Below are 15,825 nucleotides of genomic sequence, written 5' to 3'. Positions count from 1 at the left end.
TATCTAATTATTAGCTAGTCTATCTAAGTACCGATTATAAACTGCAAGGTAGTACAATCCATTAATCCCCAATCCGTAATGCATCCACTGTTACCACAGTTCAGCTCCCTAGGTTATACGACATACAACCACTCTTTCTCCCTTCGAATATACCCTAGGTGCATCCATCATCTATGCAGACGCCATAGCAATCAATAGCAATTAAGCAAGCAAGCTTCTTGCAAAAACATAATAGAAGAGGAAAGTGAATAAAAGCAATACACGCCAGGTTCGTGAAGTAAATAAATAATAATAAAGAAAGGAAAGAGATCATGACAAAAGCATAGACAAGAATAGATTTTCAAGTATTCACTCCATTCCCGACTGATTCCGGAAAGAAGATCGACATAGAAATAAAAGGAATAAAAAAAATGCAATGAAAGAAGCGCCTTTCGCCACGGAATGTTGGAAACCGATGCACATCTAAATCTGGTATACAGTACGAAGTTTTTGAACAGCAGGGGGCGAAAGTTGCGCGAGGAACGAGTCGAAGTTGGGTATCATGTTTTTGTAGCCTTGCAGGACCTATTAATTACTTAATGAGCGAATGTCCGGGACATGTCAGATGATAGGGAAGTAGCTACCTGTTGGAACGAGGTCAAAATGTCACGGTAGTCTTCCTGGTTAAGCGTCTTGGTAGGGAACGAGGCAATGGCCTGGAAATAATCACCAAGACAAGACTCCATCGCCTGCGGGTTCTTCATAACTGCCTGGTTGAAACCCAAAAAGGCAGATGCCTTTTCGCGCGTAAAGTCGATCTTGGCCATCGATTTTAAGTACGGACCCGCGTACTCCCCGAGTCGCGGGGCGAGCTGGTCTGAGCAGCAGATTCCCAATCGTCCAAGAGCCATTGCGGCGTTCTCGTTAACAGAGTCGATTATCTCTTCGTTGGAGATGATCACGAGCAGTCCTTGGTACAGCTTGTCAGCGTATGGCGACAAAGGTGCCTTTTCGTTGACTGCGATTTCACCGCAGGACCAGCAGGCGTTGTTCAGCACGCTGAAGCCGGTGTGGCGGTCGTCATCCTTGATCAGGTCAAGATCCAACTGCTTGATCAAGATGGGCATGACGCTCGGAATGAACTGCTCGAGTTGTGGGAAAATGTTGATCGCACAGTCACCCAACAGTGCATATGAGGACTGGCGAACCTCGTAGTTGGGATCCTCTAGACAGAAGCAGAGGAGGTCGAAGAACCGCGGCTGCGAGTTGGCAACCAGTTCGCTGCTCTTCTGAGGATCGATAGCTTGGATGATGGCACTCAGGAGATCCAAGCTGGTAACCAAGAAGTCCTTGTCTGGTTCGTCAATGGCTTGGTTGTTGACAGACGCCACGTATTCCTGCAGATTCTCGTAAATGATCTTGATGCACCTCTGGAAAAGCGGGGGCGCAAACGGCGCAAAAGCATCACCGTACGCGCCAGCAATGTAACCCAGACACTCCAGCAACGGGAAGAGTTCCCGGGACAGATCTGAAACCTTGTTGTAGCGATCTATAAGAGCAGGCATGAGGATGTCCACCAGGTTGGGCTTAGCCAACTCTCCCATAACACACTCCGCCAATGTCTGGACACAGTCGTAGAGAATATACATGTTGCGGTATTTGTACTTCCCGAAGCACTGCACAAATTGTCGGAGGATAGGTTCACAGTAGGGAATCAGGTTGGCATCCGACTTCTCTTCGAGACTGGCAAATGCAGAGGCAGCTGCCTCCTGCACCTTCTTGTTGTTGTCAAGCATCCTGCGCAGGATTCCTTCCATCATGGGCTCAAAGAATTGGACTCTTTGCGAAGGGTCTTCCAGGTGCGATGCCCACTCAGAGTACCGGCCAAGACACCAGCAAGTGATCTGTCGCACCACAGGCTGTGCGTCTTCCAGCAACGAAATGAGGTAGGGAACGAGTTCCGGGAGGTGTGGCGTGACTGCATCACTGCATCCATCCGCAACGGCACCGAGAGTCAACACAGCAGCTTCGCGGTGGGGCCATTGTTCATGACGGAGGGTCTCTTTCAGGTAAGGCAGGATAACCTCGAAGATGGGCTCGTGGTAGACGTTCGAGAAGACGTCCAGCGCTGCAGCAGAGCACTTTCTCAACGTCCACTCATCTTCTGGGTCATCACCAAATTCTGACTCCTCAATCTCTCCATCGCTCAGGTCGTCATCGTCGTCGTCCTCGGGGGCATTGCCATTTTCCTGCCCATCCGGTTGTTTCGAAGGGTCCAACCTGGAGGCTTTCGATTTGGCAAACTGGGGTCTGATTTCCTCCTCGCGGTCTTCAACATCGGCGTCGTCTGCTTCACCCATCAAGCGAATCACCTCATCCTCGTCGTACACCATGCTCTCCAGAAGAACGGGGACAATTCGAGGCATATGCGGTGCCAAGGGTTGTTGCAGTCTCGCCTGCTCACCAGCGACCAGCCAGAATTCGGCTGCATCAAGAGCAAGTTCCGGATCCTCCTGGTTGCGCTGCTGCAAGATGATGTAGCTGACCAAGCCTTCCATGTGGGGAATCAATTTCTCCGGAGCGAAGTCCACGAGCTGCGCAAAGGTCTGGCACACAGTGCGCCGCACGTCTGTGCTGGCGTCGTTGGCTAACTGGAACAGCTGCGAGAGGAAGAGGTCCATCGAAGAGACCAAAGCTTGAGGTCGGTGAGGAAGGAAAATGTGGATGGTACCCAGCGCCATGGCTCGGACCTTAGGGCTTTCATTAGACGTAAACTCCATAAGTTTAGGAAGGATCACATCCAGCGGACGCTGTCCAGCATAGTCCCTGTCGAGGATCTTGTGGTTGTCCTCACAGACCTTGGCGAGAGCTGACATGGCGGCCTCCTGGGTCACAAGCGGAACGTCTCTCGAACTATTGTCCATGAGTGCCAATAGTTCTTGCAGTACTTCCGGCCATGCGAGCAGGCCCGCTTGCTGGAGCAGCTCCGTGATGATGCTGCCCGCCGAAGCGCGCACTTGCTGGTTGTTGTCGCGGAGCCCGATAAGAGTGGCGGAACGGATATATGACATGCTTTGTTGAGAAATTGTGTGGTATGCCATTCGGATTTTCGTTTTGACGTTCATTGCGGCGGCAACCCGTACCGTGTTGCATGTCTTTTCATCCATGCCGAGCGACGAAGGGTCTTGCGGGGTGCAGAACAGGAATGTGAGGTAGTTGACATAGTCGGGCGAGGAAGTCGCTTGCACTAGCATCTATACAAATGAGAATACAAGTTAGTCCGCATAATTCTTCTCCAAACGTTCAAGGGTCAACGGGCAGAAGTGGGGGACCGGGGAAGCAATGCGCGAGCACGGAGGTTGGGAGAAAAACTCACCTGTTCAGCCTGCTTCTGAGCTGTCTTGTTATAAGGGTTCAAGGAATCCCTCAGGCAGCAGGCAAGCTGTCTCAATGGCTCTGGTTGTGGTTGCCACTCCATTGTTCAGTGTGTAGAGAGGGTGTTGTTGGTGGTCGACAAAAAAAAGTTTAAAGAAAAGTAGAAATTGTGTGTAGGACAAGAAACCCCGCGGTCAACGGTTTCCAAGACGTAAATGTCGCCAAAAAGTAGAGTTGTCAAATCGCGACAGAAGAAAATAAAAAGCGAGGATTCAAAGTATATAATCGTCCCCAGACCGCAGGTTCTGAGGACTTCAGAGTGGCTCGCGAAAGGAACGGATGAAACGTAGAGGGGAGGTTAGAACGGATGGCCACAGATGCCAACAACGTCGGATTCGCCAGGATTGACGGCGGTCACTAGTGTAGAGGAAGACAAGCAATTAAAGAATAGGTGAATTGAATGATGAAAAGGGGAGCTTCGGGAGAACCGACAGCAAAACGCCCTATAGAGAAAAGAGGTAGGAGGTGAAGAGGAGAGCAAACAGGAGGAGGGATTGCAAAGAGGAGCAAGTGAAGAGGAGAGCCACCACTAAAGATTACGGTGAGGGGTGTATGTACGGTAACCTGTACCAAAAAGCTTTGAATTTGAGTCCTCCAAGCCTGGGGTTCACAGTTACCAAAAGAAGAAAAGAAAAAGCGAAGATTTTACAGTATCTTTGCCCTTCTAGATCGACCCGTCAAGGATGCTCATATTTGTTTGGGATGGCTGTTCTGTAGTGCGTAGCCTGCCTGTATACCCGATACACCGAGCATTAGCGGCGCATTATGCCCCTGGCAGCTCCATACATCCACGCGTTGGTGATTTTCTGATTTTTACTTTAATACGAGTGAGGAGTTAGATATTCTGGCTTATATTCCCTTTTCTACACCGTACTCCGTACTGTCTGGTCTCTTGGACTTAGTATTTACAATATGACTTCCATTTTTTCAGCTCTTGAATAAGTAAGTTATGACTAATCACAAGCCTGGCGTTAGTGGTGTAGCGGCTAGCATTGGTGCCTTCCAAGCACTAGATCTGGGTTCGACTCCCAGCTAACGCATTGTTATTTTTTTTTTAATTTATTATCTTTGTGTTTTGGCTTCCTCATTTCGTGTTCGCGGGCTTGTTTTCCTGCATCACTTTCACGAATTGAAAACAATTCCTTTGTGCAAATGCATTGTTCTCAAACCAGGCAGAACCCGGCACCGGTACACCTGTCCTGCCGCATTTCGAGCGTGTATCATAGTGTGGAATATAGGGCTCAACAATGTCCGGGATGTACTTGAGCTACAACCGTAACCTAGTCCTACTCATTTTGACCAAGGTGAATGAAGGCTGAGTGAATGTCTAAAGTACTTGTTCTCTTCTGTGATAATTTTTAATTTCTCGTCTTTTCTCCACTCAGCCACGAAGTGAGCAAAACTTCTCAAAACATGGCGCCACAGACATCCTTGTTTCACACTTGAGTAATGGATCTAGCGTTCGTTGCTCAATTGACAATCTTGCATTGCGGATGGAAATTGACGTTCAGATCGCCTGAGTGGATCATGAAAGCATCAAAACGACCAGTCAAGCACGAGCTGAATACCGTTGCCGTTGATATGGCCCTAGACAGCACAGGGGAGGCTGGATTCAGAAAGATAACAGTGGGACTCTATCTTCATTGTCCCGCGACTTTACACAGAGAAAGAAAAAAAGCAGCCCTGGTCAAATCAAATCAGTGACAATGACTGGTACTTGACGTTGTGGGAAAGTTTGCAATATTTCACAAAGACAGTTCCGGCATGGCTCCTACCATATTGCCCGGTTTGTCGCAAGTAAGTGACATGAGCGACTGGTGTCTCGAACAGAAAAAACTCAGGGCTAATGCAAATCTGTGCTCTGCGGTATGGCCCTTGCTGTTCAGCAGCTTAAACGGTAATAAAATGCCTTAATAATGACTAAATTAGCTGAGAGTTTGAGTGATTACAACCCGACTTACTTGGTACCATAACACCTCCCGAATGGGAGGTTGGATTCGTCTGCTTTCTTGCAAAATGTCATGGAAGTTGGTTTGATTCGACCCTACATACTATCAACTCACACTTGCACTTGGAAAGTCGACAGACAACAGAATTAGTTTCTAGTTGGAGAAAGGATACCGTCTCAGTACCCATGAAGCATGAAAAGCCGCCCATGTTCGTCTTGTGTTAGCATCTATTCCATCAGTGATCAGCTTCCTTTCACATGTGTCAGCATCGACTATGGACAATATGTCCAGCAAATACTAAGATAAGAACCTTTTCAAGAGAACCAACGCGGCTGATTGTGATGCAGCAAACCAACGAATAACTGAAAAGATGCTCATGGAACAGTTTTACATTTTTCAAGCTTTCCATATTGAACAGCCATTCACATACAAAGGAGAGCGAAGCAAATGATCCCAGCCATGACCCTTTTGTTGGCTGTATTATGAACACCCGGGCATCCAGAGATGTCAGAGATATCCAGCCCAGCCAAAGAAGTAATAGCAGCTGGATACAAAGACGCACAGATAGGGCTGTTTGCTCCACAAACTGGCTTCTCTTTCATTCTATCCGTCACATTATGATGCTTTTGTGGGCAATTCTCGTATTTTGCCTGGGTGCCTATCATTATCACTTGCAAGATCTGAGCTGTAAAGAACAGGAAGCAGCACTATGAGGGAACGCAACAAATACCAAACCCGCAAGTCATAATGGTAGGACTCATAGCGCATGAGCAACATGTATATTTTAAAACGCATATCGGTACCTGCACAGATTGGCCACAGTAAGCCGGAAGTCGCATCCAACAGCCGTCGACATCGCCTGGCTTTGATCTAACATCGCATAAATTGAATGCTAATCTGGCCCCTGGATGAATTTGAGCTTATATATGTTGACAGGCGGAGCGGAAAATATCTCCCTGTTATGTTGGCTCTGTGGTACCTGGCCTGACCGCCGATAGAGGTGTGGCATTTTCTCGTTGATGCGAGATTTATATGGCTGGGCTCGATATTCCAAATTTCGGCTGAACCACTGACTACATATCCGAAACCCTTTTCGGTGATCCATTGACTTACTTGACAAAGCCTATAACCAGTCAGAGGTTAGGGCTGTGTCCTTACAAGAAGAATTGCAAAGGCGTCAAGCAAGGCGATAGAAAGAATTAGAACTCAGCTGAAATAATGTAGCTTTAAGTTTTAAAAAAGAAAGAATACCGACAACTCCGACAGATCTAATTACCACCACTTTCCCTTCAAGCCTCAGATTAGGCGAAAAGCACATCGGCCACTTGGCAAAGTCCATCGGGTGACCACAGTCAAAAAGGAGGTTTACGACTGTTTAAGAATTTAGTTATTGATTACTGAAATCCCAAGGATTCAACGACGAATTGCCGCTCGTCATCATGTCCACGGTCACGAATTAGAGTCCGCACACTTCGGTTGCAATGTGAGTCTACTGACGAACACAGAAAGTTTGTGCAGCTCCTGACATATAAAATAACCGATTTTCAATTAAAAGCTAGACTTGTTGGGGAAGACTTCAAGATCTTGGAAGCAGAGTTGATTGTATATGTGGACTACGCTTATACCAGAGCAAGCCTTTCAATTATAAACCGGAAATACCAAATGATAAGGATCAGTGGCCCGAGTACAAGCTTCCCTCTGTTTTTGTATCCGGGCACATATTGGTGCTTCGCGGGCCTTAATGGTGTTTCTTCACTAGGCTTACATTTGTTTACTATTGAGTATCTCATCCAACCAATCCTTTGAATAGTGGGCCAAAGATACTTATAGAATTGCACAACATGAACAGCAATCATATCCACATCTCTATCAAGGCAAGGAGGCAATTCCAGGTTTCCAAATGGCTGTCATCATCGGCTCACCTGACGTCTTGAGGATATTTCAACCCATAGGAGCCTGGCGCTGCTGTAAGACCACTACTTTCATGCCCGATATTACCACAAACAGTTGACATTCACGTGATCTGTCAATCACGCCTGGTGTTCCCAAGATCACATGTACCAACCTCTAGTTTAAATCCCGTGGGAAAATAAGCTGATCAGAAGACGAGTGTCAAGTTCGCCTGAATGAAGTTCTCGCTGTTCATCACTTCCTTTCTGCATATGTTTCGGTGTGGATGCTGGACATCATATGTCATGGCTTGAGATTAGTATGGCAAACACAGAATATTAACTGTCAAAAGAACCAGGTTCCTTCAAGACGCTGGAATCGTACAAGTCGGTGTAAAATTTCTCAGTTGCCATTGGAAATCTATTTTGCGCTTCTTGCGCAAGCTCCTCTTGAACAAGCCACGGCCTGAGATAATTCTGGATTCACCGTATTTTCACTTTAAAATCAGCGGAAAGGAGAAAGTGGACTAAGCACGACCAGTTTGCATGTAATGCGCTGACATTGGGACTTGCATACAGTATCAATTGGTAATGATGAGGCCCTTATCGGGCACTACATGAGCTCCCAGAATTTTGGGCGTTCGGGGAAACAGGTAGCCACAGAACAGTCTTTTCAGAAGACGGAGTCATCATAGTCAAAAGCAAGCACTTAGGGCGGTGATGCTGTCAAGCTCATAAAAGCAGAATTGCGTATGGAAATGAAGACCCTAATAATCAAAGGTATGTTGATTGCCTTTTTGGTATGATTACAGTAAGTGCATGGCAAGGAGACGACGGTGAGGTTAAGCAATTCATACTAGATCGGTCTCCCTACTTGTTCCTTAACCCTACATTCGCATTACACCCTATTCCTATCTCGTTTTACTCCACAGTATCCGACACGAGAATGTCGCTTCTCAAACCTCGAGCCATAGTTCGGGCCAACGTGCTATGGGCCTCACCGGCAAAGGTTACCTGTTCTCCGTTTCCACGACTCGGTCCGCTCTGATATTGCAGCCAGATGAACCGGAAGATACATCTGCAGGACCCAGAGCACCTATGCCTAATAGAAGTCTCCATTATAGAAACGATAGCAAACAACCCTAAACTGAAACCAGTGCACTGTTCAACGAGTCAACAAAACGACACGCCAGTTCTCACGGAATGTCTTTCAATCTGCATTTTCACGTTTGACAAACGGTTTCAAGAGACCAGTATTGCGGTGGGATCTCGTGGAGGCGTACGAACTGAGAACCCGCGTGGCTTTTGGGGTTGGTTGACTGGCTTGAAAATATCGGGACAATCGTCAAGCTCGCTATAACCGTTCAGTTGATGCCGGCCAACACCCCGGCACACCAGAAACCACCAGCCACTGACGACCGAAGTTCTCGAATATTCAACGGAAGCTAGATAAATACAATGGAATATGCCGCTACTTGGGCTGGAATTAGGTAGGGCCCAAACCAAAAAAAAAAAAAAGAATGCGTTAGCTGGGAGTCGAACCCAGATCTAGTGCTTGGAAGGCACCAATGCTAGCCGCTACACCACTAACGCTTTGTGGTGTTATTTACCCCGCATTAGTGGACATTAAATCAACCCGCGCGGCGTGACCCAAGAGTCAAGAAGATGAAAGTACCACATTAACTATTGAAGAAGGCAAATGGTATATACAATTCCCTAACCATTCTCATAACCAAGGAAACCAAAACCAAAATCAACAAGTAGACCAATCATGCACCTAAGCCCAAACAAACTTCTTCAAGTCGTAAATCAAATGCTCCAGAATTCCAGTCCGCTTCTTTGCCTCTTCCAATGAGACGATATCTGTTTTCTCGACTAGCTGCCTTTCTTCTCCTTCCTCTTTCTGTTTCTGCTGTTGACCACTAGGTTTCCTAGCTCCTGTAGCGCGCTCGATCTCCTCACAGATACACCGTACCCAGTCAGTTTCGCTAACAGTCGCGGACCCCCGTCTCGCGGCTATACTCTCCGTCACAGAATTATGGAGCGGGAGGGCCTTGAATGCCAAAAAACAGGTAACTGGTTGTTTGTTTCCCGTAAACCAGGACGCTAGGTCCCATTCGTCATTACCAATCGCAGCGGCGGCGGGAGGAGGTGGTTCGACTATGCTCGGATCAACCTGAGTCTGAACAGTTCTAGTATTCACGCGACGGATATTCGCACTATCGTCTCCCTCATGATAGACAATTACCAGACCGATATTGCTGCGCTCGTCGGCTTGGCTATCTGTCAGAACGGAGGTAATATACGTGCCGTAGTTGATGCGGGATATAGACTCTAGGCCGATTCGCTCGAATGAAGTTACTTTGTCGGTGTCCCAGTCGAAGCGGCAGTTATAAACCGCTGCGTCAGTGAGAAGCATTACTGATTCCTCAAACGGCAGCGTTCGTAGTGTATTCGGTTGTCGGGGCGTGAGCATTGTCCACCCACCGAGGAACTCCTCGGATTGTTCGCTAATGACGATCTTGCAGCTTGTGTCGATGGCGTTCTGGCGCAGCTTTTGCATTGAGATACCTGGGTCTGCGGTTTGCATTTCCATGGCAAATTCGGGGAAGACCTGGGTCGATACATTGCCTAGGAGGTAGTCAATGCAGGCCTGCGAGAAGTAATCGTTGACGATGTTGTTGAAGTATCGGAATAGCGTCAGGCCGAGGTCGTTTAGTGCACCGCGGTAATCCCGTTTCCGGGTCCGTGTATAGTCACCCTTCAGGGCTGCGGTGGACGAGTATTGTTTTGAGATGGCATCTCCGTTATCTGCCCAGAGTGTATTAAACCATTGCGATGCTGAGTGACCACCTAGATCCACGTCGATGCCTTCTTTCTTCAATTGACCCTCTAGTGCCCATTGGCCAAAGGCAGATTGCGCAACACCTGTACGATCCAGACAATCCATGCAATTTGTCCGGATAATGCCTGCCTGCCCCTGGCGGATCTGGTTATCCTGGACGACAGCATAGTTGAATTCATCCAGAGTTGTGTCCAGTCGTTGTACAAGACGACTCACATTCTCAAACTTCATTCCACGGCATTCATGGTGGAAGTCAAACCACTCCAAGCCAAGGGGCATACCATCAATCCCCCCGGACTCATTCAAGCACTGGGCATATTTTTCATATTGCTCGCCAACTTTCAACTCTCCAGCCTGTTTATCAATGAGCGAAACTGCCTGAACCTTCCCATATCGTCTACTCATATCACGGAAATGTCTTTCGAAAGCGACTTGATTCGTCTGTGTCGAATGATGAAGGACCGGCACCGGCTTGAACGCATACGGCGACTGGGAGAAATACAGCGGAATAGACCCGCGCACTTGAAGATATGTATAGATATTCCTGGAAGCATTCCAATCAGGAACGGAGAGAATTTGCTCTGTCTCCACGGTATTGGCAGTGTTTCCGTCGTCGTCGACACCACGGCGTAAATACCGCAGACCAGGCCGTTTGATTGATCGACGAGAAATCAGAGTAAGAAGGAAGTCCCGTTTATGGGCGTCAGGCTTTAGCTCTTTGGTTTCCTCCTTGTTACCCAAGATCTGACCTTCCGTGCGCTCTGTCCCGTCCTCCGTTTCCGGGGATGGGGGTTCGTTGGCTGCTACTGTGAATTCTCGCTGGCCGACGAATCCCTGAATCAACGGCAAGACATAGTTATGGGCATCAATGCCTATAAATGGGGAAATGAGGTGCTTGTTCCAGAAGTACTGTAGCCTAGGTTAGCTTTCATATCAATAAACCGGGCTTATAAAGCAATGCAACTTACCAGTGGGTCAACAACCGTATGCAACGGACGATGACCATTGCGCGGCTCCTGAGCACCAATATGCCGTGTAATATCATAATCATACGAGAAAAAGAAGTTCTGCGAAGAAGCAAACAGAAGCTTCACGTAGCGCAGCAACTTGGGCAGCAACTCAATTGTGTGGTCAGACGATGCCAGCACCCCGCCTTCTGGCAATGGTATTTGCTCTTTCTCATCTAAAACGTTTTCTTCCTCGGGTTTCGCTTCCTTACCGGCCACGGATTGACCCTCCGGAGCATCCTTGACAGAATGACTGTCCTTCCCCAGTAACATCTCTGTTGTATCCCGATCCACCGTTCCAAACCCGGGTAATCCCAAAGTCTTCCTAGATAACCAACTCGCCGCGAACCTCCCAAACCGCACGTTCTTCCCAAGCACATCTTCCGCGATACTTGTGATACTCCGACCTCGTGCATGAGATGAAGATCCCGCGATATGATGAGAATCCAAGTCCGGCACCGTACTGCTAATATCCATCTCACCTGCATCCGTGTCGGTGTCTGCTATACTGCTGCCATCGTCGTCATCGTCGGTCTCGAGGTCACTGGCTCCATCCTTCAGAAGGTGTTCCTTGGCTTGTGCAATTGCACGGATGGCATCTGCGCGTGATGACGTGGGAATCAGGGCGATATTGGTAACAGCATAGATCGGGTTCCCTTGTATCTGGGCGACTTGTTGCCGTTGAGTGATCGGGATGAGGAATGAGTACGGTGGGACGGATAAGAGGCCTATTCAGTCCCAAGTGTTAGCATCAAGTTAGCTTGCCAATCAGCTCATTGATAGGTGCAAATGCCACATACCAACTAATCCATAGGCCTCCAACCCAGCATCCTGCTGCTTCTCCTCAATCTCATCCGACAACGCCGATGCTGGAAATGAGGAGATCTTGCTCGTCTTGTACTCGATGCGGATCGATGAAGAGTCATTATTGCCGCCGTTATGTCGCGAGCCATTCCCATATGGCTGGAGGATAAGGCCGTCTACAGCCGCGAAAATGAGTAGTTTCCGGATCAAGCCCGGCATATCGAATCCGGAGGTGAAGAGAGAGAGGATTTCGAGGTTGGGGATCTTCTTGCTTTCGGCTTTTTCCGTTTTGTTAAACTGCACAGTTGAGGAACGTCGGTAGAAATTGCAGTATCATGGACTGCATAGCTGTCGCGGAGAGAAGAGCGTGGTGTGTTTGCAGCGACATGATTGCACCTGGTGTCTCCGTAGACATCTCCGACATCATAGCTGGCGGGCCGAAAGTTGCGCCGCGGGGAGAACTACCGATAAGACCCCCCTAAGACTATTGGAGACTATTGCTTCGAAACAGACAAAATATCTACACAAAAGATCTATTCGAAGGGTTTGAGGTCTCTGGTACATATATACAAAGCGGATTTTTGAGTCAGGCATTGCGCGTCGCAAATAGTTGTCACCCGGTCAAGGGTGCAAAGATAGAATCGAAATCCAAAACCACGCCCAAAATCATTTATGACATCTCTTGCTCCTATCCCATTCATTCCAAGTAGAAATACAGTTGCATCCAAGAAAAAGAGTCAAATGCGAAGAGGTAAAGAAAGGCAACAGACGGAATACCCCGAAGGAAAAGCGGGAAGAAGCATCAATAAACTGGATTTTATCGTAAGGCGGAAAGATAGAGGCGGTGAATCATAGGGAATAATGAAAAAAGAAAATTCGTATCGTCACTAGCTCTGGGCCAATTTGCCCGGTCGCCCATTATCCTGGCTTCGCTTGTAGGTTGGGCCTGGCTCCCCATCGCTCTCCTCAGCCAAGTCGGCCAAACCATAGGCCTGATTCTCCACATCGTACGAGCTCATGAGACCTTCTCGATCCCCATGGCCGTTCACAAAGGCGGCGAGGCTGGACGAACTGCGGCGATGAGGTTCGTTGCTGCGGCGGGATTGCATAGAGCGTCGGGTTTGAAAGCTCGCAATTGCATCGGTGGGCACGGCTTCGTCATCAACCTTGTTAAGCAGCTGCCGCCCATCGGGGTCATGTCTCGAGAGGTTCAGAAGGTAGACACCGGAGAAGATGATCAGGAATCCACAGAGTAGAGAAATGGTGTTCACGGCATCTGTGGTGTTGAATCCCTTGAATAGAATAAACGAGGCGCACAGCGTGGCGGTAGTGAACGTTACGTAGTACAGAGGGTTGACGCTGTGGTGTCAAACATTAGCATTGCCCGCCTTCCTGCCAGCTTTTTTTTTTTTTTGTTTTGCTTACATCGATGTAGAGAACTGGTTCAATGCCTTGTTGAAATAGTTCATCTGCGTTAAAATGCAGAATCCAGTGACGATGGCAAAGACGTAGGTCGAGGGCTGAGTGAATTGGTTGTGACCTCCCAATGTGAGCTTCAAGGCAATACCGAATGCCTTGACAGACATGACCGAGACGGAGCCAACAGTCGAGCAGATCGAAATGTAGATGAGCGGGTTCTTCTTTCCGTACAACGGTCCTACTCGGTAGATCATGACGGTCGAGAAGATGGCCACTGCAAGGCAATAGGAAAGGAATCCTAGGGGAAAGTGTTAATGGGCGTTCTTTTGCAATGCGCTCGTTGGAACCAAGGAGCATACCTGGCTGAAGAGCATAGTGAAGGATCTCGTCAATTCTCTCGACAGGCTTGTCCGGAGGCGCATGGAGAACGATCACGACTGATCCAAGCAAACACATTGCGCAACCCAGCTTGCCTAATGTACCCAACCTCTCCTGGAGGAAATACGATCCGAGAACAGCCCTATGGTACAAACGACATGAGCATCTAACACCCCTGCAGCAGCATCCTCATTGTGTAGTCCTTACCCGATCAAAACACTCAGAGCACCCAACGGTGTGACAAGGATCGCGGGGGCGAAGGCATAAGCGGCGAAGTTTGCGATTTCTCCGATGGCCACTATAATTCACCTGTCAGCATACTCTTTTGCGACCACTGGTATAGCAAACAAAGGTCTCCGTACGTGTAACAACACCACCCCACCAGACAGGACTCTTTAGATACGAGAACCCTTCGCCTTCAAACCCATGTCGTTCGCTGGCTTGCATCAAACCCTAGACACCATATACGATCAGTCTTGACCGTTGTATAGAATTTCGATGCGCCGAATTTGTAATTGTAGTCATGGCGATTGGGAGGGAATATATGCGCGAGGATCGAATGCGAAGCGACGAACCTTCTTTGTGATAACAAAACTGGTGCCTAGGATCCGGTCAACTGTCGATTCGAAGGATAAGGAACCTGCACAGCACAACATACCTATTGCCATCGTTGATAAAATGGCCAAAATAAGGCCGATGTATCTAAAAACAAACGGAGACAAACACCGGTCAGCACATGGGACAATAAAAGCGCTGGCAAAGAAGGGCGGAATTGGCGGGACTGAGAACACAGTACTTTTCCGAAAGCATTTCCATTAAAACGTAGGAGCTGACTGCTCCCTGTGTAGATAAACTCCAATTTCCGCGATGTTAAAGGGAGTGTGTAAAAAAGTAGAGAAGTGGAAATCCAGAAGAACGGGAACTCGATTGAATGGATGGTTGGGAAAGGTCGGCTGGGAATCTAGCCAAGCATCTGGGGAGCGAACGCGCGGAAGTCCGGACAGGCACAGGACAACACAACCGCAGCGATTATTGCAGATATTGGAACCCGTCCACGATTATTCTGCGGTCAATCGAATGCAGCTGGTTATTTAAAGCAATAAAAAAAATAAAACCGAAAAGGGCAATAGAAAGAGCGTGGTTGTGCAAGGGGGAATTTGGTTATAGCGAGCGATAAAGCGAGGCCTGCCTGGAGGGAGGAGGGGAAAAAGAAAGAGAAAACAAGTCAAACAAGAAATGACACAAAAGAAGTTTGCCAGACGCCGGTCGGATCAGTCAGTCACAAGGTCTCTGTCCACGTGCGTTACGGCCGAACAAGCAGTTGAAACGAGGCAAAAAAGACCAGACGGAGGAGAAAAAAGATGAGCGACGATGGAGGCTGTGGCAGACGCGTAAGTAAGGCACAACCAGGGACGGATCCTATTGCATCCGTATACAGGAAAAACTCGGTAGGGGCAAGTAACTGAACAAAGAACACTACTTTTTACTTGTAAAGAACAGAACAGCCTAACCCAGAGCGAATGGCTGTATCACTACCACTAACGGGATTCCGTATGCATCTGGCCATAGTTCCGCCATGTGTGTACTTTAATTAAATTATGCTCTCATACATCATCAGCACACAACCTCTGCATTGTTTCATCCACCATTTCATTTCGCTAAACCCATTCCCCTTCCTGTGGACGGACCCGAAAGTGCGCCCGCAAGTCTGCGATCGGCGTTTCATCGACAGTTGCTAAGAATAACTTCTCGCCATCTGTTTCCGGTAGGACTCTTCAGCCACAGTTGTTTAGCCACATAGCCACAGCTCTATCACGATCTAGCCTCCATGGTTCCTATTTGCTTGGCTCATTCAATACGATTGATATTACCAGTCCTGCAGCTAAAGACGCACCATATACTGGGAACAATCGGTAAATCTGTTTCAATGTGATTGTATCTTTCAACAAGGCGCCCACATATGAACAATCGCGTTCAGTGGTCATTGAGACCGGTTGGTCTGAGACGAAACCACAATGCTTCGAAAAGCTGCAAGCTGTGGCTTCGTGACGGGACACCGGGGTGATCTTCACCCTTCAGAAGACGTTATCTTGAACCCTGCCTGCTCGAATCAAAACGAG

The 15,825-nt window shown here is 48.1% G+C and overlaps 3 protein-coding genes and 2 non-coding genes across 5 annotated transcripts; 1 reads left to right on the top strand and 4 right to left on the bottom strand.

The window, feature by feature from the left end:
- Window positions 1-462: 462 nt before the first annotated feature.
- On the bottom strand, window positions 463-3,457 carry ACHE_30742S (putative importin beta-2 subunit; the record flags this gene model as incomplete). Its single annotated transcript, XM_043277393.1, has 3 exons — window positions 463-564; window positions 624-3,233; window positions 3,356-3,457. The coding sequence occupies 3 exons, from the start codon at window positions 3,455-3,457 to the stop codon at window positions 463-465; spliced, it is 2,814 nt and encodes a 937-aa protein (XP_043135277.1).
- Window positions 3,458-4,382: 925 nt separating this feature from the next.
- On the top strand, window positions 4,383-4,454 carry ACHE_t30013A. The gene has a single exon. It is a non-coding gene; the product is annotated as a tRNA-Gly (tRNA).
- Window positions 4,455-8,773: 4,319 nt separating this feature from the next.
- ACHE_t30012S lies at window positions 8,774-8,845 on the bottom strand. The gene has a single exon. It is a non-coding gene; the product is annotated as a tRNA-Gly (tRNA).
- Window positions 8,846-9,029: 184 nt separating this feature from the next.
- Window positions 9,030-12,127, bottom strand: ACHE_30741S (SacI domain protein; the record flags this gene model as incomplete). The annotated part of the gene is made up of 3 exons (XM_043277392.1): window positions 9,030-11,006; window positions 11,066-11,832; window positions 11,905-12,127. 3 exons carry the CDS (start codon window positions 12,125-12,127, stop codon window positions 9,030-9,032), a joined length of 2,967 nt encoding a protein of 988 aa, XP_043135276.1.
- A 668-nt stretch (window positions 12,128-12,795) lies between these two features.
- ACHE_30740S (DUF803 domain membrane protein) lies at window positions 12,796-14,152 on the bottom strand (the record flags this gene model as incomplete). The annotated part of the gene is made up of 5 exons (XM_043277391.1): window positions 12,796-13,267; window positions 13,334-13,625; window positions 13,687-13,847; window positions 13,913-14,003; window positions 14,068-14,152. 5 exons carry the CDS (start codon window positions 14,150-14,152, stop codon window positions 12,796-12,798), a joined length of 1,101 nt encoding a protein of 366 aa, XP_043135275.1.
- Window positions 14,153-15,825: the final 1,673 nt, after the last annotated feature.

Source organism: Aspergillus chevalieri, chromosome 3, assembly GCF_016861735.1.
Source record: "Aspergillus chevalieri M1 DNA, chromosome 3, nearly complete sequence".
Lineage (NCBI taxonomy): Eukaryota > Fungi > Ascomycota > Eurotiomycetes > Eurotiales > Aspergillaceae > Aspergillus > Aspergillus chevalieri.
This window is presented reverse-complemented; position numbering and strand designations above follow the sequence as displayed.